Source organism: Bufo gargarizans, chromosome 1 (assembly GCF_014858855.1).
Source record: "Bufo gargarizans isolate SCDJY-AF-19 chromosome 1, ASM1485885v1, whole genome shotgun sequence".
Classification (NCBI taxonomy): domain Eukaryota; kingdom Metazoa; phylum Chordata; class Amphibia; order Anura; family Bufonidae; genus Bufo; species Bufo gargarizans.
The window spans coordinates 506,774,345-506,802,131 of NC_058080.1; the positions used below are offsets into that span (position 1 = coordinate 506,774,345).

Here is a 27,787-nt window from a genome sequence, read left to right on the forward strand (position 1 = left end):
TCTTCCGCGGAGTGCAACTATCAGATTGGTGACAGGGAGTTATTGGCCATCGTGCAGGCCCTTAAAGAATGGAGGCACTTGCTCGAGGGCTCGGTGGTTCCGGTTCTCATTCTGACGGACCACAAGAATCTGACCTACCTCTCTGAGGCCAAGAGATTGACACCACGTCAGGCCAGATGGGCTCTGTTCTTGTCACGTTTTAATTACGTGGTCTCCTACCTACCCGGCTCCAAGAACATCAGAGCGGATGCCTTATCACGGCAGTACTCCGAGCTGTCCGGGGAGGAGTCGATTCCGACTACGGTCATACCCCCGAATCAGATCCTGGCTGCTATTCGCACCAGCCTGACCTCTCCTCTGGGTGAGCAGATTTTGGCGGCTCAATCTGGTGCTCCCTCTGGGAGACCCAACGGCAGATGTTTTGTGCCTGAGGAGTTGCGCACTCGGTTGTTGCGAACCTACCATAACTCCAAGGCCGCGGGGCACCCTGGAAAGAATCAGCTGTCCTGGGCGGTTTCACGTCTGTTCTGGTGGCCTTCTCTACGTTCCGACATCGCCGCATATGTAGCGGCATGCTCCGTTTGTGCCCAGAGTAAGTCCCCTCGGCACCTTCCGCTGGGCCTTTTGCAACCCATAGCCACCGGGGAGCGTCCATGGTCACAACTGGGGATGGATTTCATTGTGGACCTTCCTGCATCCCGAGGCCATATGGTCATTCTCATGATTGTGGATCGGTTTTCCAAAATGTGCCACTGTGTTCCTCTCAAGAAGTTACCCTCTGCACAAGAGTTGGCTTCGATTTTTGCCAGGGAGGTCTTCCGGTTGCACGGTTTGCCCAAGGAGATTGTGTCGGATCGGGGGAGTCAGTTTGTGTCCAGGTTCTGGCGCGCCTTTTGCTCCCAGTTGGGGATTCATCTCTCTTTCTCCTCGGCCTACCACCCTCAGTCCAATGGGGCCGCAGAACGATCCAATCAGGCCTTGGAGCAATTCCTTCGTTGCTATGTCTCCGATCACCAAGACAATTGGGTTGACCTCCTGCCTTGGGCTGAGTTTGCCAGGAACACGGCGGTGAACTCTTCCTCTGGGACGTCTCCCTTCATGGCCAATTATGGGTTCCAACCTGCCGTGTTACCGGAGGTATTCTCTCCCCAGGATACTCCGGCTGTGGAGGATCACCTTTCCATCCTACGTACTTCTTGGGTACAGATCCAGAGGTCCCTTGAGGTCTCTGCGCAACGCCAGAGACTCCAGGCTAATCGCAGACGAGCGCCCGCTCCTTCCTACCAGGTCGGAGACCGTGTATGGTTGTCCACCCGCAACCTCAACCTTCGAGTGCCCACTCCCAAGCTGGCGCCTCGCTTTGTTGGTCCCTTCCGAGTGCTTCACAGGGTAAACCCGGTAGCCTATGCCCTTGCGCTTCCTCCTGGCATGCGGATCTCCAACGTGTTTCATGTCTCCCTGTTGAAGCCATTGGTGTGTAATCGTTTCACTTCCTCGGTTCCTCGGCCCCGTCGGGTCCAAGTGGGCAATCGTGAGGAATATGAGGTGAGCAATATCCTGGACTCACGCCTGGTCCGCGGTCGGTTGCAGTTTTTGGTCCATTGGCGTGGTTATGGTCCAGAGGAGCGTTCCTGGGTTCCCTCCACAGATGTCCATGCTCCTGCGTTGCTCCGAGCCTTCCACGCACGCTTCCCTCTGAAACCGTTCCTTACTCCGCGGAGGAGGGGCCCTTGAGGGGGAGGTACTGTCATGGTCTTACCTTCTCACTGTTCTCCTTCGTTTGACATGTGCTGGCGGCCATCTTGGTTTCTGGGTTTCTTGTAGCCTCCCACCCTGCGGCTCCTCCTTCCCACTGGGAGGAGCTGGATGCTTAGCTCATATATAGAAGGTCTGTGGCTTCAGTTCCTTGCTTGGTCCTCCTGTGTGCACATGCTTCAAAGACTGCTGCTGCTTCTGGTTCCTGATCCTGGCCTCGTCTGACTACCCCGTTGGTTCCCGATCCTGGCTTCGTCTGACTACCCCGTTGGTTCCTGATCCTGGCTACGTCTGACTACCCTCCTGGTTCCTGACCTCCGTCTACGCAAGACCCTGCTTCAGTTTAGCCATCCGTTTGGACTTTAGCTACGGCTTGATTTTCAATAAAGCCTTCTTATTCCACCTATCTCTGTTGTACGTCTGGTTCATGGTTCCATGACACTCACGAGTCACCCCAGTCTGATAAATGCCTCACGAGTCACACCAGTCTGATAAATGCCTCATACCAGTCTGATAAATGCCTCACGAGTCACACCAGTCTGATAAATACCTCACACCAGTCTGATAAATGCCTCAAGTCACACCAGTCCGATAAATGCCTCATACCAGTCTGATAAATGCCTGACACCAGTCTGATAAATGCCTGACACCAGTCTGATAAATGCCTGACACCAGTCTGATAAATGCCTCGCACCAGTCTGATAAATTCCCAACACCAGTCTGATAAATTCCCAACACCAGTCTGATAAATACCTCACACCAGTCAGATAAATGCCTCACGAGTCACACCAGTCTGATAAATACCTCACACCAGTCTGATAAATGCCTCAAGTCACACCAGTCCGATAAATGCCTCATACCAGTCTGATAAATGCCTGACACCAGTCTGATAAATGCCTGACACCAGTCTGATAAATGCCTGACACCAGTCTGATAAATGCCTCGCACCAGTCTGATAAATTCCCAACACCAGTCTGATAAATTCCCAACACCAGTCTGATAAATACCTCACACCAGTCTGATAAATGCCTCACGAGTCACCCCAGTCTGATAAAGGCCTCACGAGTCACACCAGTCCGATAAATGCCTCATACCAGTCTGATAAATGCCTCACACCAGTCTGATAAATGCCCCACACCAGTCTGATAAATGCCCCACACCAGTCTGATAAATACCTCACACCAGTCTGATAAATGCCCCACACCAGTCTGATAAATGCCCCACACCAGTCTGATAAATGCCCCACACCAGTCTGATAAATGCCCCACACCAGTCTGATAAATGCCTAACATCAGTCTGATAAATGCCTCACGAGTCACCCCAGTCTGATAAATGCCTCACGAGTCACACCAGTCTGATAAATGCCTCATACCAGTCTGATAAATGCCTCATACCAGTCTGATAAATACCTCACACCAGTCTGATAAATGCCTCAAGTCACACCAGTCCGATAAATGCCTCATACCAGTCTGATAAATGCCCGACACCAGTCTGATAAATGCCTGACACCAGTCTGATAAATGCCTCATACCAGTCTGATAAATACCTCACACCAGTCTGATAAATGCCTCAAGTCACACCAGTCTGATAAATGCCTCATACCAGTCTGATAAATGCCTGACACCAGTCTGATAAATGCCTCATACCAGTCTGATAAATGCCTCATACCAGTCTGATAAATGCCTCGCAGCAGTCTGATAAATGCCTCGCACCAGTCTGATAAATGCCCCACACCAGTCTGATAAATGCCCCACACCAGTCTGATAAATGCCCCACACCAGTCTGATAAATGCCTCACACCAGTCTGATAAATGCCTCATACCCATCAGATAAATGCCGAACACAGGTCTGATAAAAGCCTCGCACCAGTCTGATAAATGCCTCATACCCATCAGATAAATGCCTCATATCAGTCAGATAAATGTCCCACACCAGTCTGATAAATGCCCCACACCAGTCTGATAAATGCCTCACACCAGTCTGATAAATGCCTCATACCCATCAGATAAATGCCGAACACAGGTCTGATAAAAGCCTCGCACCAGTCTGATAAATGCCTCATACCCATCAGATAAATGCCTCATATCAGTCAGATAAATGTCCCACACCAGTCTGATAAATGTCCCACACCAGTCTGATAAATGCCTCACGAGTCACCCCAGTCTGATAAAGGCCTCACGAGTCACACCAGTCCGATAAATGCCTCATACCAGTCTGATAAATGCCTCACACCAGTCTGATAAATGCCCCACACCAGTCTGATAAATGCCCCACACCAGTCTGATAAATACCTCACACCAGTCTGATAAATGCCCCACACCAGTCTGATAAATGCCCCACACCAGTCTGATAAATGCCCCACACCAGTCTGATAAATGCCCCACACCAGTCTGATAAATGCCTAACATCAGTCTGATAAATGCCTCACGAGTCACCCCAGTCTGATAAATGCCTCACGAGTCACACCAGTCTGATAAATGCCTCATACCAGTCTGATAAATGCCTCATACCAGTCTGATAAATACCTCACACCAGTCTGATAAATGCCTCAAGTCACACCAGTCCGATAAATGCCTCATACCAGTCTGATAAATGCCCGACACCAGTCTGATAAATGCCTGACACCAGTCTGATAAATGCCTCATACCAGTCTGATAAATACCTCACACCAGTCTGATAAATGCCTCAAGTCACACCAGTCTGATAAATGCCTCATACCAGTCTGATAAATGCCTGACACCAGTCTGATAAATGCCTCATACCAGTCTGATAAATGCCTCATACCAGTCTGATAAATGCCTCGCAGCAGTCTGATAAATGCCTCGCACCAGTCTGATAAATGCCCCACACCAGTCTGATAAATGCCCCACACCAGTCTGATAAATGCCCCACACCAGTCTGATAAATGCCTAACATCAGTCTGATAAATGCCTCACACCAGTCTGATAAATGCCTGACACCAGTCTGATAAATGCCTCATACCAGTCTGATAAATGCCTGACACCAGTCTGATAAATGCCTCATACCAGTCTGATAAATGCCTCATACCAGTCTGATAAATGCCTCGCAGCAGTCTGATAAATGCCTCGCACCAGTCTGATAAATGCCCCACACCAGTCTGATAAATGCCCCACACCAGTCTGATAAATGCCCCACACCAGTCTGATAAATGCCTAACATCAGTCTGATAAATGCCTCATACCAGTCTGATAAATGCCTGACACCAGTCTGATAAATGCCTCATACCAGTCTGATAAATGCCTCATACCAGTCTGATAAATGCCTCGCAGCAGTCTGATAAATGCCTCGCACCAGTCTGATAAATGCCCCACACCAGTCTGATAAATGCCCCACACCAGTCTGATAAATGCCCCACACCAGTCTGATAAATGCCTCACACCAGTCTGATAAATGCCTCATACCCATCAGATAAATGCCGAACACAGGTCTGATAAAAGCCTCGCACCAGTCTGATAAATGCCTCATACCCATCAGATAAATGCCTCATATCAGTCAGATAAATGTCCCACACCAGTCTGATAAATGTCCCACACCAGTCTGATAAATACCTCACACCAGTCCAGTCTGATAAATGGCTCAAGTCACACCAGTCTGATAAATGCCTCCTACCAGTCTGATAAATGCCTCACACCAGTCTGATAAATGCCTCATACCAGTCTGATAAATGCCTCACACCAGTCTGATAAATGCCTCACACCAGTCTGATAAATGCCTCATACCCATCCGATAAATGCCTCACACCAGTCTGATAAATGCCTCACACCAGTCTGATAAATGCCTCACACCAGTTACATAAATGCCTCACACCAGTTACATAAATGCCTCATACCCGTCAGATAAATGCACAGAAGGCTACCCGTCAGATAAATGCACAGAAGGCTGAAAGTTTATTTTTAGACACTATTTGTCGATGACGAGTGTGAGTCAGATAAGGGCAGTAGTAGTACGCTGCTTGTGTATAAGTCCTTCTGTGCATTTTATATTCAGCCTTTTCTTAGTTCTGTCTGTTTCTAGGAAAGCTGGGTGATTTGGCCATTACTACAATTTCCACCCATGCTCTGAACTAGTTATACAGTCATACAGGGATCCATTACTGCACAATATGGTAGATTTTTCATTCAGGTAAACCTCAATGACAATGCCATATTGGTTGTTTCACAGTTTTTCAAGGAAAACACGACAAAGAATATTTTAGGCTGTATTCCTTATTCCTTTATACGTATACTAAGGTTGTATCCCTTATTCCTGTATATATATATATATATATATATATATATACACACACTAAGCCTGTATCCCTTATTCCTGTATATGTATACTAAGCCTGTATCCCTTATTCCTGTATACGTATACTAACCCTGTATCCCTTATTCCTGTATACGTATACTAAGCCTGTACCTCTTATTCCTGTATACCTATACTAAGCCTGTATCCCTTATTCCTGTATACCTTTACTAAGCCTGTATCCCTTATTCCTGTATACGTATACTAAGCCTGTATCCCTTATTCTCGTATACCTATACTAAGGTTGTATACCTTATTCCTGTATACATTTACTAAGCCTGTATCTATGGCTGCAGTAAAGGATTATTTTAAAAGCATATAGTCTAGGTGCTAATGTACGCCCTGATGTCTGAGTCCTTAAGGACACAGGGCGTACATGTATGCCCTGTGTATTTCCGATCACCGCCATGCGGTGACAATGCCGAGGGGGGTCCTGTTACCCCCGTATCGGTGATTGCTGCAAACCGCAGGTCAATTCAGACCTGTGGTTTGCAGCGTTTCCGGGTCTCCGATGACCCGGAATAGGAGGGTGATCGGTGGTATAATATACACCACAAATCACCCTCTGTAGATCCTGTGAGGTGGCGGTGACGCAAGCAAATTTTTTTTTTGTAGGTGTGCTGACTGTGGCTGGCACTCTTAGCCATAAAAGAGCGTCCAGCCACTGTTAGCGCATCGCCCACCCCACCGCAGGGTATACGTAAAAACACACCGTCCCCCTACACACACAGTAAATAAAGTTTTACAGACACGCAGGCCCGCCGGATGTTCTCGGCCGAGGAGGCATACGCCCAGCTGCTCTCCGACTCTGAGAGCCCCAGTGAGGACAAGGATGACCCCACTTTCCTGTTGTCATCCTCGTGCTCCTCATCATCTAGTGATGATGATGAGCCCCCAAGACGGCGAAGACACCGCCAGGCGGAGCCAGGAGCCCCTCCATGCCAGGAACCCTGTGGCCCACACTAGTATGAGCAACCCTGGGGCTCGTACTAGTTTTCCGGCCCACCAGGCAAGTCCACCTGAGCCAGCCTAGACAGAACACAAAAGAGAAACAAAACCAACTTATCTGTAGCTGAGCAGAAACAGCAATTCCTTCCTTCCTCAGAGCAAGATAGAAGCTATAACCCGCACAGGACACTGGGAAAGGGAGTAATTTAAACTCATACAAATAACCCCACCCAGTGCACCTGGAAGGAGGCGGATACAGCTCAAATCCAAACCCAAAACAAAACAAACTACAAATGTGCTGCTAGCCTGGCAGACCTCCGCACATAACCTGAGCAGGGCATGACACCGGTCATTGATCACTTCGGGGCCAAATATTTGGAGGTCTATGTACCTGGAAGGGAGGTCGCTGTTGACGAGTCTCTCATTGCTTTCAAGGGGGCGAGGTATGGCGTGAAGCTGTACAAACTTTATGGGAGTACCTCAGGTACAAGTTTCGTGTGTACTAGGGGCAAGATTCCCGTATTGAACCCCCAGAATGTCCCCCACTCATAAGGGTTACCACCTGTACGTGGATAACTTTTATACTAGTACCCCCTTGTTCCAGTCCCTAGCCGCCAGATCCACGTCTGCTTGTGGGACCGTGCGGAAAAGTCAACGAGGCCTCCCTACCCACCCCCTCCAGGTACCTATCTCCAGGGATGAGACCCGTGCCCTTACCAGTTGAAACCTGTTGCTGGTCAGATATAAGGACGAGAGGGATGTCCTTTTACTGTCCACAATTCACGGTAACGGCATCACCCCTGTCCCTGTGCGAGGTACCGCGGCAACGGTCCTCAAGCCCGATTGTATCGTCGACTACAATCGGTATATGGGAGGAGTTGATCTCTCTGATCAAGTCCTTAATCCATATAATGCCATGCGCAAAACTCGGGCATGGTACAAAAAAGTTGCGGTCTACTTGGTACAGGTTGCCATGTACAACTCTTGTGCTGTCCCGGAGCGCTGGCAACACAGGGAAATTCCTGCAGTTCTATGAGGCAGTCCTCAAGGACCTGATCTTTTCTGACCGGTACTTGGGAACTGGAGGCACTTTCCAGGTGTGGTCCCTCATACTGGAAAGAAGGGTAGGTCCCCCAAAACGTGCAGAGTGTGTAACACCACCACTCAGTGTGACACGTGCCCCAATCCTCCGGGCCTCTGCATTGACGGTTGCTTCAAGGAGTACCACACTTGCATAGAATACAAAATTTATAATCCCCTTCCCCTGTTTTAATTTATTTGTCCACAGTCTTCCAAATTTTAAACCCCCAAATTCTCTCTACAAAATCCCAATGGTACTCCTTCTCTTCTGAGCCGTGTAGTTCCCCCCCCCCCGCAAAGAACTTTACGTCCACATATGGGGTATGTCCTTTCCCGGGAGAAATGGGGCTACAAATTTCGGGGCGCTTTTTCCCCTATTAACCCTTGTAAAAAAGAAAAATTTGGGGTAACACCAGCAATTTAGTGTAAAAAATACCTCATATATGGATGTAGAGTGATCTATGGGTGAACTACACAGCTCAGAAGAGAAGGAGCGCCATTGGGATTTTGGACAGAGAATTTTGCTGAAATGTTTTTTGGGGGGGCATGTCACATTTAGGAATCCCCCATGGTGCCAGAATTACAAGAAACCCCACCTGACACACCATTTATGATACTAGACCCTTTGTTATGTTCCTTCCTTGAGGGGTCTAGTTTTCCTAAATGGTGTGCCAGGTGGGGGTTTCTTGCTGTTCTGGCACCATGGGGGCTTCCTAAATGTGACATGCCCTCCAAAAAACATTTCCGCAAAATTCTCTGTCCAAAATCCCAATGGCGCTACTTCTCTTCTGAGCCGTGTAGTTCATCCGCAGATCACTCTACATCCACATATGCGGTTTGCTCTCCGGTATGGGAACGCAACCAAACGTTTTGTCCCCATTAACAATGAATAGGCACAAAACGGAAGCGTTTTTTTTCCAGCATTGAGACTCTATGACAGATCTCAATACCAAAAAATAGAAACACTAGAGTGAAAGTAGCCTAAGTCAATTATATGTTTGAGCAAATACAGCAGTAAAATTGAGAATTTTGTATGGCCCGCGAACAATCTTAGGCTAGTTTCACACGAGCGGACCCGAACGCTTCCGTCCAGCCCTGATGCAGTCTGAATGGATGCGGATCCGCTCAGACTGCATCAGTCTGGCGGCGTTCAGCCTCCGCTCCGCTCAGCAGGCGGACACCTGAACGCTGCTTGCAGCGTTCGGGTGTCCGCCTGGCCGCGCGGAGGCGTGCGGATCCGTCCAGACTTACAATGTAAGTCAATGGGGACGGATCCGTTTGAAGATGCCACAATATGGCTCAATCTTAAAGCGGATCCGTCCCCCATTGACTTTCAATGTAAAAGTCTGGACGGATCCGCTCAGGCTAATTTCACACTTAGCTTTTTTTTGCCTCCGTCTGCCTCCGTCTGCATTAATATGATCGGATCCGTTCAGAACGGATCCGATCGAACGCTAGTGTGAAAGTAGCCTTACAAATATCTAAATGGCCCTCGGCAGCAAAAATGTTCCCCACCCCTGCTGTATACCTATATGAAGGCTGTGTTCACATTTGCATACTCTGCCAGTTCCATTGAGCAGCGGACATCACAGGCGCCTATGGACCTCCTTGACTTTTGGGTTCCACCAAGGTGCCCATTCCATCAAATTTGATAAAATCTCAGATGCAGATGTGAACAGAGCCAAAAGTGTGATTGTGTTTTCCACTCCTCATATTTCTGTAGACAGCTTTATTGTAATTAACATGCTAGAAGCATTCAGAAGCTAGGCCTCCACTTGCACTGGGGTGCGGTATTCTACTGTTTTCACCAGTATGCTGCAATGATCTAATGTGATTTATATGTAGGGAAGCCACACTGTTGGGCACCATCTCTCTGGGAAAGTCTGATTAATATTACTTGCTGACTCCAAGTGTTTTCCCTTGAGAAGAGCAGTGCTGGCAACTGGTCAATTCTTGGATTTCCTTGGGATTTATATTTGCTTTCAACTAGTCCACATCATTTCAGTAGGGGTAGGTTAAGTGCCTGTAAGTATTCACATATGTATGAGCAGTCAGCAGTCATGCCTACAATCTGATGATGATCTATTAGAATTATCTACGGCAGGGTGGATTTGATTTAAATCAAACTGATTTAAATCACAATTTAAATCACTAGTCAGTAAGGCTTGATTTAAATCATAGTTTTCTACATTCTACATAAAGACTAATTCTTGCTGGTATAACTTATAATATGCAAATAGATGAAGATTTTTAGAATAACAACTTAACCTGAGGGGTTAATTGTGCGGATCACAGCCCCCTGTAAGAGATCGGGTGCTGCCAGGCAGCAGGGGGCAGTCATGTACACACTTCTTAGTATATTCTAACTTGAAGCATCCCCATCACCATGGGAACGCCTCTGTGTTAGAATATACTGTCGGATATGAGTTTTCAGATGTAACTCAAATCCGATGGTATATTCTAACAGAGGCGTTCCCATGGTGATGGGGACGCTTCAAGTTAAAATATACCATCTAATTGGAGAAAACTCCGATCTGATGGTATAATAGGGACTCCTGACTTTACATTGAAAGTCAATGGGGGACGGATCCTTTTGCAATTGCACCATATTGTGTCAACGTCAAACGGATCCGTCCCCATTGACTTGCATTGTAAGTCAGGACGGATCCGTTTGGCTCCGCACGGCCAGGCGGACACCAAAACGACTTTTTCCTTCATGTCCGTGGATCCTCCAAAAATCAAGGAAGACCCACAGAAGGAAAAACGGACAAGGATCACGGAACTACGGAACCCGTTTTTGCGGACCGAAAAAAAAATAACTGTCGTGTGCATGAGGCCTTATTCTACATAATTAAAAAACTCATCTTTATTTCTTGATGGAATAACCTTTGGATGGTAATATATTTTCCTCAAAAAGCATTTTAGGCTACTTTCACACTTGCGCTTGATCGGATCCGTTCTGAACGGATCCGATCATATTAATGCAGACGGAGGCTCCGTTCAGTACGGATCCGTCTGCATTAATAACTTTAAAAAAATTCGCAAGTGCGCAAGTGCGCAAGTAGCCTGCGCGGATCCGTTCAGACTTTCAATGTAAAGTCAATGGGGGACGGATCCGCTTGAAGATTGAGCCATATGGTGACATCTTCAAGCGGATCCGTTCCCATTGACTTACATTGTAAGTCTGAACGGATCCGCACGCCTCCGCACGGCCAGGCGGACACCCGAACGCTGCAAGCAGCGTTCAGCTGTCCGCCTGTCCGTGCGGAGGGAGCGGAGCGGAGGCTGAACGCCGCCAGACTGATGCAGTCTGAGCGGATCCGCATCCATTCAGACTGCATCAGGGCTGGACGGAGGCGTTCGGGTCCGCTCGTGAGCTCCTTCAAACGGAGCTCACGAGCGGACCGACGAACGCTAGTGTGAAAGTAGCCTTATATAAAAAAAATCTGATTTAAATTTAAAAAAATCATTTTTTTTTATTTTTTATTTAAAAAATCCGATTTTTATCCACCCTAATCTACGGTATTTAGGCCTCATGCACACGAACGTATTTTCTTTCTGTCTCCGTTAAGTTTTTTTTTTTTGCAGACCGTATGTGGAACCATTCATTTCAATAGGTCCGCAAAAAAAACGGAAGGTACTCCATGTGCATTCCATTTCCGTATGTCCGTATTTCCATTACGCAAAAAACTAGAACATGTCCTATTATTTTCTACATTATGGACAAGGATAGGACTGTTCTATTAGGGGCCAGCTGTTCCGTTCCGCAAAATACGGAATGCACACGGATGTCATAAACATACATTTGTGTGCATGAGCACTTAGTCTGCCATCTGTCATCTTGTATGGATTCTCTGTACAGAATTCCTGCATATACCTAAGGACATGAACTCAAGACAACTGGGGACCGCAGGCCGATACCCACTGCAGCAGACCTCTATGTAGCAACAGTATGTGGGCCTCTTGCTGTTGAATGGCTCATCACAGAACACCTCTTATCTAACAACCCTCTAGTAATTGTGAACCATGGAATTCATTGTCTCATTCTCTTACATGCATTAAAATACAGAGTAGCCCTTTACCTTCTAGGCCCCTGTTCAGCTGCACATGTTGCACATGTGGTTTGTCCGCCAGTGCTAGGTACATGGACTTTAGAGAGAAGTTGTATGCAGAAGCCTATGTTTAATGGATCTGTTTTTTTTTTTTTCATTAACGTAGGGCTGGGGGATTTTGTAAAAAAAAAAAAGAAAAATCATGATTGTTTTCAATTTAAAGAATAACTGTCATGTTTTCATAAAAAAATCAATGTTAGCATACGTTACTGCTGCAGCAGCATTAAGCATAAAGCAATCTTTAGTTTCTTCACATACCACTTAGTTACAGCTGTCTTGAATGCTACAATATGAGGACCTTCTCAAGATGGCTCCTCTGACAGTTCTCTGAGGCCAAAACTGCTTTGCCTCACTTCCCATACACACTTGCTGTAGCCAGAAGCTCCCTGCCAGCCAATCAGATTGGATTAATGAGAGACACGCCTCCTCACTCTGAAGCCTAATGCAGGCATGCAGTGTGAAGGACCGCCCCTCTGTCTTCCTAGCTGGAGACAAATGAGCCATAGTAACGGTCTTTTAAAGGACTAGTGGAAAGGGACAGGGGACATTAATGAAAGCTGTTATTATCAGGTAATTACAGATCTTTTAGCAATCATTGACAGACTAAGGCCTCCTGCACATGACCGTAGTTGTCCCGTTGCCGCATTGCGAACCGCATTTGCAGATCCGCAATACACGGCCACTATTCCGTGTGCAAATTTATTAAAAAGGAACAAAATAACATTTTGCATGGACATAAGTATTCAGACCCTTTGCTATGACACTTAAAATTTAGCTCTGGGGGCCTCCCATTTAGTTTGAGTATCTTTGAGATAATTGGAGTCCACTTAGGGTAAATTCAGTTGATTGGATATGATTTGGAGAAGACACACAACTGTTTATAGAAGGTATCATAGCTGAATATGCATATCAGAGCAAAAACCAACCCATAAGGAAGAAAGAACTGACTGTAGGGCTCAGAGACAGGATTGCCTGGAGGCACAGATCTGGAAAAGGGTACACAAAACATTTCTGCTGCACCGAAAGTTCCCAAGAGCACAGTGGCCTCCATAATTCTTAAATGGAAGATATTTGGAACAACCAGGACTGTTCCTAGAGCTGGGCACCCCACCAAACTAAGTAATTGGGGGAGAAGGACCTTCATAAGAGAGGTGACAAAGAACTCAACGGCCACCATGGCTGAGCTCCAGTGATCCTGTGTGCAGATTGGAGAAACTTACAGAAGGCCAGCCATCACTGCAGCACTCCACCAATCAGGGCCGTATGGCAGAATGGCCAGAAAAAAGCCTCTCCTCAATAACAGACACATGAAAGCCCACATGGATTTGGCAAAAAAAGCACCTGAAGGACTCTCACACTGTGAGAAGCAAAAATCTCTGGTCTGATGAAACCAAGATTTAACTTTCTGGCCTCAATTCTAAATGTCATATCTGGGGGAAACCAGGCACTGCCCTATACCATCCTTACAGTGAAGTATGGTGGTAGCAACCTCATACTATGTGAGTGTCTTCAGGGAAAGCTGAATGGACAAAAGTACAGAGATATTCTTAATGAAAACCTGATCCAGAGTGCTTTGGACCTTAGAATGGGCCGAAGGTACAGTTTCCAGCAAGACGGTGACCCTAAGCACACAGGCAGGGACAACTCTGTGAAAGTCCTTGAGTGGCCCAGCCAGAGCCCTGACTTGAACCCAATTGAATATCTCTGGAGAGACCTCAAAATGGCTGTCCGACAATCCAACCTGACAAAGCTTGAGAGGGTCTGCAGAGAAGAATGGCAGAAAATCCCCAAATCCAGGTGGTACAACCTTGTGGCATCATAGCCAAGAAGACTGGAGGCTGTAATGACTGCCAAATACTGAGTAAAGGGTCTGAATACTTATGTCAATGAAATACTTTAGTTTTTCCTTTTCAATAAATTAGCAAAGATTTCTAACATTCTGGTGTACTTTCTCATTATGAGAGCAGAATGACGGGGACAAGGCTGCAGGATAACAAAATGTAATAAGGTTAAAGGGTTTAAAAACTTTCCAAATGCATTTTATGGGGCATCGAGAAAGCTAGCTGTACCTGTTGTTAGCATACTGAGCTATGCTAAAATACAAGAAAAAAGGAAAGTTAAAGCCCCACATGGGTACATTATAATGTACACGTGTGTGTGAGGAATATGGATTAATATTTCCTGTCAGCCATGTCCTCACACCCCCAGTTGCTGACAGATAGCAGAGGTAGTGAACTTCACAGGAGGGCCCTGCTTCAAAGCCCCCCAGCCCTGATTGTCATTTGATGCACCTCTTGGCATGTTCAGTGTACATGCAAAATAAGTTTCCACCCCCCCCCCCCATCCATCTGAGTGTCAGTTGGCAAGGAAGAAAGACCCCAGGGGGTCCAGGCTTCAAGGAGAAGGTCACACCTCAGTCCAGTTTGAAGCCAAGCTGAATCCTGCAGGAAAACCCCCAGCATGGGGTATCCGCCCTTGCCCAGGATCAATGAGACCTCCCAGACATGTTGGCACCTACCTTTCATAAGGAATTATGAATCGCCTGGCCATCGCAGGCGCAAACCCGATACATATTTGTGTCCCGGTGGCCACGAGGTACGTTCCCATGGTCTTTGTTTAATGGGACGAGGTCAGGGTAGGGAGATATCCATAATAGCTGAGATCACGGCCCTTCATGTGGACTCCAGCAAAGAACATCTCAAAGGAACTTTCATCTTACTCGGTAACTGACTTTTACACTGCTTAACCCTGTTGTAACCATATAGCCTGTAATCTCTAACCTCAGACCACTGTACATATTGTCTGTGTGTAGTGTGTTAAATCTGGTGTGCTCTTATGGCGATTAAATCTATAATTTAATCTTGTGCTATCTTGTATCTCGATCACGAATCCCCACGTCCGTGTTTTGGCCTAGTTAGAAGCTACCGCGGGTTGGTTTCTGACCCTATATAATCCCGTTAGCGGACCTGGCTTATATCAAACGAGAACTGGTGGCAGATACCCGGGCTGAGGAGGCACTGTTTCACTGCGGCAGTGAAAAGGCTCTCTCAGCTTGTTGCCTCTCTGTGCCGGCGTGGACAGGAGGTGTGTGTGTGTAAACGATACCAACCTGACCTTACGTGCTCCACTGGAGGGCGTAACTTCACGTTTTTGGTAAACCCGTGATCATACCAGGTCTCGTGAGCTCGACATGGTTGACGTCAAGCAGGCACGAGGTGTGGTATTCATCACAGTGTGTGTGTGTAAGCATAGTATTGTAGTACTACAGTATATAAAGTATATTGTAGTACTATACATACAGTAACAAGTTTCTCTGGTTTATCTCAGTAAAAATGTATTACCATCTTATAGCATATCACTAATGTATGCCATAATGTGATCTGTAGTGGTCTAGTCTAGAAAGCCACACTTACCATTCATAGTTAAACAAAAAAGGCTCTGCGTCGGTGCGAAATCACTGGTGAAGACGGTCTTAATAAATTAATTCTTCTTGTTTAATAGAAACAACACGTTTCGGGGATCAGGATCTCCCCTTCATCAGGTTTCACAATAAACACTAACCATTCATGACACAGATCTAGGTGAATAGGTTGTGTCATAGCTTCCTGGACAGCAGGTGGAAAGTAGTGCGCACTCCCTCTAATCAGCTGTTTGAGGAGGCCATGGCACTCCGGTGAGCGCAGCGGCCTCTTCCTAGGCCAGTGATGTCACATTAATCGGTCACATGGTCTACAGTATGTGCAGCTCATTCCCATTCGAATGGGCCTGAGCTGCAATACCAAGCACAGCCACTATACAATGTTTGGCACTGTGCTTTTTATGCTGTGATCAACTGATCGGTGGCAGTGCCGGGAGTCAGATCTCCACTTATCAGATATTGATGACCTATCCTGAGGATAGGTCATCACAATTCTATTCACAATAACCCCTTTAAATACACTTACAATTGTCAAGCATATCCATGAATTATAAATGTGCAATTGATGTAAGTCTGCTTTGACAGCATCTTCCGCAGACAGTGGGTTAGCTGAGCTTGGTATGGATGTTTTTTTGCAGGAAGTGGCAAATGCAGCATTAGGGAAGAGGATGAATGCTAAAATGTATTTTAAATGTGAAAGGCACACATCCCATAACTCTGAATATCCTGTGATAGCTGTACAGCACAGCTGTCAGTCACTAGCTGTACACATGGGAGGTGTTATCTGTTGATTAATAGTATTCTCTGTGTAAGTGTGTATACAGAAATAGCTGTCAGTCACTGATAGATGTACATGGGAGAGGTGTTATCAGTGATTGATAGTATTCTCTGTGTAAGGCTACTTTCACACTTGCGGCAGAACGGATCCGACAGGCTGTTCACCCTGTTGGATCCATCCTTCTGCAATTTTGCCGTGCCGCCGGACCGCCGCTCCGTCCCCATTGAACAGCCTGTCGGATCCGTCCTGCCGCAAGTGTGAAAGTACCCTAAGTGTATATACATAGATAGCTATCAGTCACTAATAGTTGTACACATGGGAGGTGTTATCAGTGATTGATCGTATTCCCTGTGTAAGTGTGTATACAAAGATAGCTGTCAGTCACTGATAGCTGTATATGGTGTAGGTATTATATGTGATTGCTAGTATTCTCTGTGTAAGTGTATATACCTAGATAGCTGTCAGTCACTGATAGTTGCACACATGGGAGGTGTTATCAGTGATTGATAATATTCACTATGTAAGTGTGTATACAGAGATAGCTCTCAGTCACTCATAGATGTACATGGGGGAGGTGTTATTAGTGATTGATAGTATTCTCTGTGTAAGTGTGTCTACAGAGATAGCTGTCAGTTTCTAATAGATGTACTTGGGAGGTGTTATCAGTGATTGATAGTATTCTTTGTGTAAGTGTGTATACAGAGATAGCTGTCAGTCACTGATAGATGTACACGGGATGTGTTATCAGTGATTGATAGTATTCTCTGTGTAAGTGTGTATACATAGATAGCTGTTAGTCACTGATAGATGTACACAGGGGAGGTGTTATCAGTGATTGATAGTAAGTGTGTATACATAGATAGTTGTCAGTCGCTGATAGATGTACACAGGGGAGGTGTTATCAGTGATTGATAGCATTCTCTGTGTAAGTGTATATACAGAGATAGCTGTTAGTGACTGATAGATGTACATGGGGGAGGTGTTATCAGTGATTGATAGTAAATGTATATACATAGATAGTTGTCAGTCACTGATAGATGTACATGGGGAGATGTTATCTGTGAATGATAGCATTCCCTGTGTAAATGTGTATACATAGATAGCTGCCAGTCACTGACAGTTGTACAGGGAAGATATTATCAGTGATTGATAGCATTCTCTGTGTAAGTGTATATACATAGATAGCTGTCAGTCACTGATAGTTGTACACATGGGAGGTGTTATCAGTGATTGATAATATTTACTATGTAAGTGTGTATACAGAGATAGCTCTCAGTCACTCATAGATGTACTTGGGGGAGGTGTTATCAGTGATTGATAGTATTCTCTGTGTAAGTGTGTATACAGAGATAGCTGTCAGTTTCTGATAGATGTACACGGGAGGTGTTATCAGTGATTGATAGCATTCTCTGTGTAAGTATGTATACAGAGATAGCTGTCAGTCACGGATAGATGTACATAGGGGAGGTGTTATCAGTGATTGATAGTATTCCCTGTGTAAGTGTGTATACATAGATAGCTGTCAGTTTCTGATAGATATACACACGGGAGGTGTTATCAGTGATTGATAGCATTCTCTGTGTAAGTGTGTCTACAGAGATAGCTGTCAGTCACTGATAGATGTACACAGGGAGGTGTTATCAGTGATTGATAGTATTGATCTACAGTCTGGCAGCATGTCTTTTCTGAACCCCAAGCAGAGCTATCAGTGACAGAAACTATTTACTATCGCTATATACACATTAAGGGTCCATTCACACATCCGTATTGCGGATTGCGTATCTGCAAAACACGGACACCGGCAATGTGCGTTCCACATTTTGCGGACCGTACATCGCTGGCACTCTCATAGAAAATGCCTTTTCTTGTCCTCAATTGCAGACAAGAATAGGACATGTTCTATTCTATGTTCTTTTTTTGCGGAAAGGAAGTGCGGATCCGCGGATACGGACAGCACATTCCAGCCTATTGAAAATGAATGGGTCCGCACCTGTTCCGCAAAATTGCGGAACGGATGCGGACCCATTTTCCAGACGTGTGAATGGACCCTTATACAGGGAAGGGATCAATCACTCTGTCACTGATAACATCTCCCTGTTCACAACTGAAATCAGAAAAATAAAAGATAGAAAAGTTACAACTTTAATAGAATTTTTAACCACAAAACTATATATTATTCTGTTTAGCTTCTTCTGCTCTATCACATGCAGATTACACTGCATTTTGGAGTGACGGGCTCTCCTCAGCCCCTGCTGCTGGCTGATTTACATTTTTTTCCAACTGAAATCAGCAGCAGGAGGGCGGAGAGAGTCTGGAGCTTACGACTTTTTCAGACTTTAGCAAAATGGTTAGGGCAATTAAAGAAAGCAACCCATGTTTTTCTATGGTGATCTGTCTCTAGTTTATGGCTGAGTGTTAACATACTGTATGTTTTGTGCTTGCTCCCTATAGATGGATACACAACGTGTGTTTGTTGCTCCACCATCTCCAGAGTTGTCCACAAGGCCTGTGACCTCTCCTCGACTTAGTCCAACAGGATCAGGTAGATCTCAGCCTGAGGGTTCTAGCGCTTCACAAGCTTCACTTCCAGTGGGACAGCTGTCTATCCGTCCTTTAGCACCAGTGGGATCTTCTGCTCCTGATCGGTCACAACCAGAAGGATCCTTGAGACTCCACCCTGTGGGTTCTCAGTTCAGTCCAAAAGATGAGTCTGCTAGATCACAACCTGAGGGATATTGTCCAAGTCTCTTATCTCCAACCCATCAATATAGGCCACTTCCACCTTCTCCATCCTCACCTCATGGATCTCCAGCCCCTAGCCCAAGAGGATCACCACAACCTAGGAGATCCCAAGCTTCTCCACGACCTATTAGATTTCAGGAACCTTGCATGAGATCTGATTCCAATCAACTGTTCCAAGTTGAAGTAGACAAATCATCTTTCAATGGTGCCGAACAAAACAAAGCTGCAGAGGATTTTAGGTAATTTTTTTTTTTAATACAGCAAATTACTCAAACTAGTAAGCAAAAAAATTATGTTGAACCATATTGATAACACATTAAAACAAGCAATAGACATCGCTCTAAACGGATTGTCCAAGATTTTTTACCTGACGTCCATGACGTCTGGATAGGTCATTACTATCTGGTCATCAGTATCTGATCAGTGGGAGTCCAACAACTTCTCTCATTTCACCAAGCACAACGCCATACATTGCACAGCAGCTGTGTTTGGTATTGCAGCTCTGCCCTATTTACTTCAGTGGGGCTGAGCTGCGCCTAGGTCATGTGACCAATGATCGTGATGTCATATGACCTAGTCAAAGCTGAAGAAGGTAACGGGGGTCCTGCGTGTTGGATCCCCACCGATCATATACTGATGACCTATGCAGGGTATAGATTATCAGTTAAAATATCTCCGACAACCTCTTTAACCCCTTAAGTACCGGTCCCACTTTTGTTTTTCCTTCCCCACTTTCCAATAGCCATAACCTTTAAAATTTTCCATTCATATAGCCATATGAGGGCGTATTTAAGGAAACCATTTAATTTACCATGTTTTCACTGTGTGCTAAAAATGACATAACACCCCTGTTCTGTGGCTCAATACGATTACGGTGATACCAAATTTGTATAGTTTTTTGTATTTTTTTTTGTATAGTTTTTAAAACCAAATTACATTTTCTTTGTTTTTTGCAGGACGAACTGTAGTTTTTTATTGATACCATTTTTGGGGCATGTATGGTTTTTATGATCACTGTCATTCAATTTTTTTATGGGTTAAGGCGACCAAAAAGTGGCAAATCATGTATTTTTTTTTCTGTTTCTGTTCTGCAGGAAAAATATTTATAATTGTAAAAGTTATGACATTTTTGGAAGCGGCAATACCTGTTATGTTTATTTTATTACTTGTGTATTTAGTTTTACATTTAAAATTGGGAAACAGGATGATTTGAACTTATAATATTTTAATGTTTTTTTTTTGTTTTGTTTTTAAACAACAAGTTTTAGGGGACTAGAACCTGGGATCCATTCACCATAATAGAAATCTTGCGTCTGTGCAGCTCCATGCTTGCCCCGCACCTGAGCACTGCTGTGCCCATTATGGGCAGAGGAACAGGAAGTTGCACTGCGCATGCACCGACACGCCCCTTCTTTGGCTTCACTACCGCCCTCTGATGCGGCTGGTTACTTCCGCTGGCTGTATTTTGAGGTACGGATCTGCACATGCGAAGGTCAACTCCCTGTTCCTCTGCCCATAATGGGTACAGCAGTGCGCAGGTGCGGGGCAGGTGTGGAGCTGCGCAGGTGTGAGATTTGTGAGGGAGAGGTGGAGGTAATAATAGGAAACGAGGGCGGACCAGAGGGGTGGTTTTCTGGGCACATCGCCGAGGGGCCTGGGCACTTGCTGCAGTAATGCCGCCCCTGGGCACTTGCCGAACCTCATTAGCATAAGCTTTAAAAGTCTTTTTTGGAAGAACTTGGCGAGGGACAGTAAAAATTAAGGTACCATTGGAATGAGGGCAAAGGAGTCTATAACCTGATCCGAGCGGTCTAAAACGCTCAGATTAGGTCGACTCCCTTTAAAGAAATGAAACTAACTTTTGCATACAAGTATTGGGAATTATGCAGTATATCATTTTTCATCCCACTATACAAACTGTAATCTTAATGAGCAGTGACATTCCCAAACCTAATATAATCTATTAAATAGGCCTCTTTCAGACTGGTATAATATGGTAGCTTTATTACTCCAGTGTTAGGGACCTTCTGCAGCTTATCAGAAATGTCCGGGTGTTGCGTTCATAATAAGGGCACATATAAGCCCTTGTATAACACCCGTCTGAAAAGCGTCTGAATACAGTTTTTTTTAAACCAAAGTAATTGAAAACTATTATTTATTATGACAGTAAATGAGCAACAATGTATTTTCTGACTCATGAAAACCTTTTTTCCATCTCCCAGAAATACTACATATTTGATATTTGTCTATTGAGTTCTTATTGTTATTACTGTAGTGTGTAGGTAAAAGCAGTCTGTATATTTTACTCTAAGGTTAGGCTACTTTCACACTAGCGTTTCTATTTTCCGGTATTGAGATCCATCATAGGGCCTCAATACCGGAAAAAAAAGCTTCCGTTTTGTCCCTATTCATTGTCAATGGGGACAAAACGTAACTGAACAGAACAGAATGCTCCAAAATGTATTCCATTCCGTTCTCATGCCGGAGAGCAAACCGCAGCATGCTGCCATTTTCTTTCCGTCATGGGATGTGGAGCAAGATGGATCCGTCATGACCCACGATGCAAGTCAATGGTGATCCGTTTTCTCAGACACAATCTGACACAATAGAAAACGGATCCGTCCCCAATGACTTTCAATTGAGTTTTTGATGGATCCGTCTTGGCAATGTTAAAGATAATACAACTGGATCCGTTCATAACGGATGCAGACGGTTGTATTATCAGTAACGGAAGCGTTTTTACTGAACCCTGCCGGATCCAGCAAAAACACTAGTGTGAAAGTAGCCTAACATACACACGACAGTGAAAAACAGATGTGTGATGGACGTTTTTTTAACGGCCATCACATGTCCATTTTAAGGCCAACGATAGTCTATGGCAGGGATGTCAAACTCGTGGCCCTCCAGCTGTTGCAAAACTACAACTCCCATCATGCCTGGGCATACTACAGCTATCAGGGAATGATGGGAGTTGTAGTTTTGCAACATCTGGAGGGCCATGAGTTTGACATCCATGGTCTATGGGTTTATTCACACTGCCGTTTTTTGACAGCCTGTGAATAATGGACGTAAAAAAATAGAACATGTTCTTTTTTTTCCATTTTTCACTGACGGACTGCCCCCAGACAATTGAATGGGTCAGTTTTTAACGTCCGTTTCTCAGAAAGGCGTCATTGAAAAAAAGTCAGTTAAACGGACACACAGCCAGTTTTTCATAGCCATTTTGCATCAGTGTGTGCATCCATGGCCATGTGTCCATTTTAATGTCTATTTTGCATCCATTTTTCATGTCCGTTGTAAAAAGGATGAATTTAATTGGCAGTTATTTCTAAACCCACAGGATGGTAGTCCCCCAGCTGAAAAAATATCTTCCATAGTGTAGCTATTTATTTTTTTACTGCCCCCAGCTTTAATAATGCCCCCAATGTAGGCCCCCAGCTTAAATAATTTCCCCTAGTGTAAATTATGCCCCCATAGTTGCCCCCAGCTGTTTTTTTTTTTGTGTATTTGACAAAAAAACAACAACCTCACCTCATCCACTTGATCGTGCTACAGCAGTCTCTTCTCTCTTCATTGAACAGGACCTGCCAAAAGACCTGCGATGTCCGTGATGACGTCACCGTGCGCTCCCATGTGGTTACGTCATAATGCATATCGTAGGTCCTTCGGCAAGAGACTGCTGCAGTGCGAGCAAGTGGATGAAGTGAGAGTTTTGGGCTATTTTAACCCCTAAATGGCCATATTGTGAAAGTGTATCTGTTTTTAACAGTCTGTAGACAGGTGCACTCCTGTCTAAGTGGCTGTTTAAAACGGTTCCATTGATTTCAGTGGGGTCCGTCTGGCTGTGGAAATGGGCAGAGGCTATTCACTGGCTTTTAAAAGAACAAGCATGTAAATAGCCCTATAGAGTTTCATTGGTGCTAAAAATGGCAGTTTTTCACTGTCATGTGCATGAGGCCTAAAGATTGGGTATGAACAGGATATGGCGGTGTATAATATAAACTTTATTGATGTTTGTGGTATATTTGGTACAACTTTATTTGCTGCTCTTATCTGAATGCTGGTAAACGTCATGACATCAATAAACAGCTTAATTAAGTGCAGAGGGGTAATTAGATGATTAAGTGCTCATCTACTCACTCCTTTTCTGGAGAATAAAAAAGACATCCTCCCCAAATGTGACAAGTATGCTCTCTGATTGATGGGAGGGATTGATAACATGGACAGAAGCCAAATTTACCTTCCTCCTGGGGCCATGTACAGTTAAGACAGGGAGAGAGGAGGATCTATGTGTCTCCTCTCCTCCTCAAGGCTGGCTGACGTGGGGACGGCTGCTATAAACTGGAATATCTCTGGCTGTCTAGCATCTAAAGATGTGAGCCAAGTCTTGTTTTAAAGCTGACAAGCTAAGCTTGTGGTCCTAGCAGATTCACTTAAAGAGATACAGTCTTTAAAAATCAGGTTTGAGTGAAAGCTGCAGGTATGTGGAGCTCTCACTGGGACCTGTTTCTAATGGCTGAAACTTGGGATGTGTCATAGCTAGCAATCTTGGTCTTGAGTTAAAGCTTAGATTGTGAGCTTTAAAGGGGTTGTCTGCTTTTTGCTGTTGATGACCTATCCTAAGGTTACATCATCAATTTCAGATCAGCAAGGTTCTGACTCCTGGAACCCCCACTGATCAGCTGTTTGAAGAGAATGTAGCTTTCTCTGCTCTGTCTACCTGAGGAAGTGCCCCCCCCCCCCCCCCCCCCGCTGATCCTGAGGACAGGTCATCAATAGTAAAAAGTGGACAACGCCTTTAAATAGCACAAAGATATCAGATACTTCCCAGGCTAATGAAGTGCCACCCTTCAAGGACATATGAGATACGTTCTTGGAAAGGAGAAGGTTAGTTAGCAGGACGGGGGCCGCAAACCTTGGCTCTGGGGGCTAGAGTCATTGTCCTGCTGGTTTTCCTCAGGAATTCAGGAATTGCCCTGTATTTACTGAAATCCATCTTTCCTTAATTCCTGACCAGTTTACCAGTCCCTGCTGATGAAAAGCATTTCCCACATCATGATGCTATCACATTCACGATTCACTGTGGAAGTGTAGTTCATAGGGTGATGGGAAGTGTGGGTTAGCACCAAACATAGCTTTTCCCATGATGGACAAAAAGTTAATTGTTAGCATCATCTGAGCAGAAAACCTTCTTCCTTGTGTTTGGGGAGTCTGCACCAGGGGTGTACCTAGCCTTTCTTCTGCCTGAGGCAAAAATTAAAACAGCGCCTCCCCATGGCAAATTCTCAGCTTAACCTCCTCACTCCAGCCCTGCTGTTAAAGACATACTTAGAAAACATTCAATACAGTGCTACATACTTCTTACATCCAGTGATGTCTCCTCTGATGTAGACATTCTCTTTCCTTATCTTCTCCATTCGGATCAGACCACCATGATGGTTTCTTTCAGCAATCTCTTGTCTCTGCAGAGTTTGATGCACAGATATCTTTGTTTCCTATTTTCCATCCTCCTCCCTCTTTCTGAACTCCCCATCCTGCCACTTTCAATACTGTGCCCACTGTGTTCCCCAATATTATACTGCAGAAGCAGATTATCTCCCTGAAAATACTAGTAATACACAGATAGTGTCCTATTCAATAATTATTGGCACGCAATGCCCTAAAAAATAACTGAGCCCATCAAATAGTGTCTCTGACAGTAATAGTCCCGTAAACATAGTGTCCCCAAAAAATAATTGTGCTTAGCTGATACTGTGCCAGGGTGGCCCCCATAGTAGTAGTGCTCCCAAAAGTCCCACCAATAGTTATAATTCTCAGCCAGTGTGCACTTAGTTTTTACAGTGCTCCCAATAGTAATAATAACCCCATTGTGCCCCAGAAGTAATAATTGTAATGTGTGCTGGACCTTATTATACCACCTTATAATGTGCGTCAGTACAAAAGATACCACCTTATAATGTGCACCAGTACAAATAATACCCTCTTATAATCTGTGCCAGTACAAAAACCACTGTCTTATAATATGTGCCAGTACAAAAAAATACCACCTTTTAATGTGTGCCAGTACACAAAATGCCCCATTAAAATGTGTGCCAGTACAAAAAATACCCCCTTATAATATGTGCCAGTACAATAAAATACCCCTTATAATGTGTGCCAGTACAAAAAATACCCCCTTATAATCTGTGCCAGTACAAAAAATACCCTCTTATAATCTGTGCCAGTACAAAAAATACCCCCTTATAATCTGCGCCAGTACAAAAAATACTGCATTCATATGCCCCTGACAAATGTGAGGAATTTGCTATACACCTATTTACCATTAGCTACTAATTACCTGTCATGGTCTTACCTCCTTGCTGTTCTCCTTCGTTTGACATGTGCTGGCGGCCATCTTGGTTTCTGGGTTTCTTGTAGCCTCCCACCCTGCGGCTCCTCCTTCCCACTGGGAGGAGCTGGATGCCTAGCTCATATATATAGGAGGTCTGTGGCTTCAGTTCCTTGCTTGGTCCTCCTGTGCTCACATGCTTCTAAGACTGCTGCTGCTTCTGGTTCCTGATCCTGGCTTCGTCTGACTACCCTGCTGATTCCTGATCCTGGCTTCGTCTGACTACCCTGCTGGTTCCTGATCCTGGCTTCGTCTGACTACCCTTCTGGTTCCTGATCCCTGGTTTCGCAAGACCCTGCTTCGGTTTAGCCATCCGTTTGGACTTTTGCCTTACAGCTTTATTTTCAATAAAGCCTTCTTATTTCCACTCATCTCTTGTTGTACGTCTGGTTCATGGTTCCATGACATTAGGACCAAGCCATGAATTCTGACGGTACAGGGCCATCCTCGCTACCTACGCTGGTTGCCAGACTTGATCAGCAGGATCACCTGTTGGGTCGGTTCGCTGTGGCGTTGCAAACCCTGCTTGAACGCACGGCTCATTTAGCTTCCGTTGCCGATGGGTCGGTTGTCGCTCCTGGGCCCACTCCTACTGCCGCTCCGGTTGTTGCGCCAGAGTCTACCCCGACACCTGTTGCTGCGCCTGCGGTGTTTCGGGGTATGACCGGTTCTGCCCCCCTTCCACAGCGCTTTGGGGGAGAGCCAACTCAGTGCCGAGGTTTCCTTAACCAGGTGGGCATTTACTTCGAGTTGCTGCCACATGCCTTTCCTACTGAGAGATCAAAGGTGGGCTTCTTGATCTCGCTGCTCTCGGACAAGGCCTTGGCCTGGGCCAGCCCTTTATGGGAGAACAACAATCCGGTGGTTGCCGAGTTTTCTGGTTTTGTTGCTTCTCTTCGGAAGGTATTCGATGTGCCGGCTCGTGCTGCCTCTGCTGCGAAGCTCCTTATGTCCATCAGACAGGGTTCACGATCCGTAGCTGAATACGCCATTGAGTTTCGTACCCTGGCAGCAGAGGTGGGCTGGAATAATGAGGCTCTGGTCGCTGCTTTCTCTCATGGTCTCTCGGATGCCTTGAAGGATGAGGTTGCAGCTAAGGACCTACCAGTGGAGCTCGAGTCTCTTATTTCTTTCCTGATTTTGATTGACACCAGACTCAGGGAGAGACCTTCCTTTAAGGAGAGCCTGCGGAGGCCTTCTAACAGATTGGCGCCTACGTTTGCTGTCCCACCCGTGCCTCCCTCTCCTCCCACGCCTCCTGGGGATGACTTGTCTGGGGGTGAACCCATGCAGCTGGGGTTTGCTCGCCTGTCCGAGGGGGAGAGGGTACTCCGGAGAAGCGAGGGCCGATGCATGTACTGTGGTCTCGGTGGGCATTTTCGGTTGGCATGCCCGAACCGTCCGGGAAACGCTCGCACCTGAGATCCTGTCGGGGGCAGATCTTGGGTGGAGTCTCCTCGTCCCCGGTTTCCCGTGTTGACAAACCACTGATTACTGTTGTCCTCTCCTGGGTCGGGGGCTCGGTGACGACCCAGGCGTTGGTGGACTCTGGTGCTGGTGGTTTGTTCATTAATAGTGTGTTCGCTGCCGCCAATTCCATTCCTCTGCAGCCTCGAGGTTCCCCACTGGCTCTTGAGGCGATAGACGGCAGACCCCTTCTGCCGCCACACGTGACTCATGAGACCCTTCCAGTGGGGATGGCGTTTGGTGCCGTTCACAGAGAGTCGGTCTGTCTCCAGGTTATTTCGTCTCCACACTACTCGGTGGTCTTGGGGTACCCCTGGCTCCAGAAGCATAATCCGACTTTCGATTGGAAATCGGCCGAGATCCTCTCGTGGTCACCGCAGTGTGGGGCTAGTTGCATCCATGGGCCTGTCAAGTTGCTGTGTACTTCCTCGGACTCTCTGTTGCCTCCTGAATACGAGGAGTACCGGGATGTATTCGATAAGGTGCGTGCGGTTGCCCTACCTCCGCACCGCCCATACGATTGTGCCATAGAGTTACAATCTGGTGCCGTTCCGCCTCGTGGCAAAGTCTATCCACTGTCGGTAGCGGAGAATGAGGCCATGGAGGAGTACGTGAGGGAGGCACTTTCACGCGGACACATTCGCAAATCCTCGTCCCCGGCAGGGGCTGGATTTTTCTTTGTGAAAAAGAAGGGCGGTGAGTTGAGGCCTTGCATCGATTACAGGGGTCTCAATCGCATCACGATCAAGAACGCTTACCCGATACCCTTGATTTCCGAGCTGTTCGATCGCCTC

General features: G+C 45.8%; 1 protein-coding gene across 3 annotated transcripts in view; it reads left to right on the forward strand.

The window, feature by feature from the left end:
• Positions 1-27,787, forward strand: part of INPP5J (inositol polyphosphate-5-phosphatase J) — a 120,600-nt gene that overhangs the window by 34,936 nt on the left and 57,877 nt on the right. For all 3 annotated transcript variants that reach the window (XM_044275261.1, XM_044275260.1, XM_044275262.1), the window contains one exon: positions 18,848-19,377. In XM_044275261.1, coding sequence (XP_044131196.1) covers positions 18,848-19,377 — 530 coding nt within the window. The remainder of the gene's footprint in view (positions 1-18,847; positions 19,378-27,787) is intronic.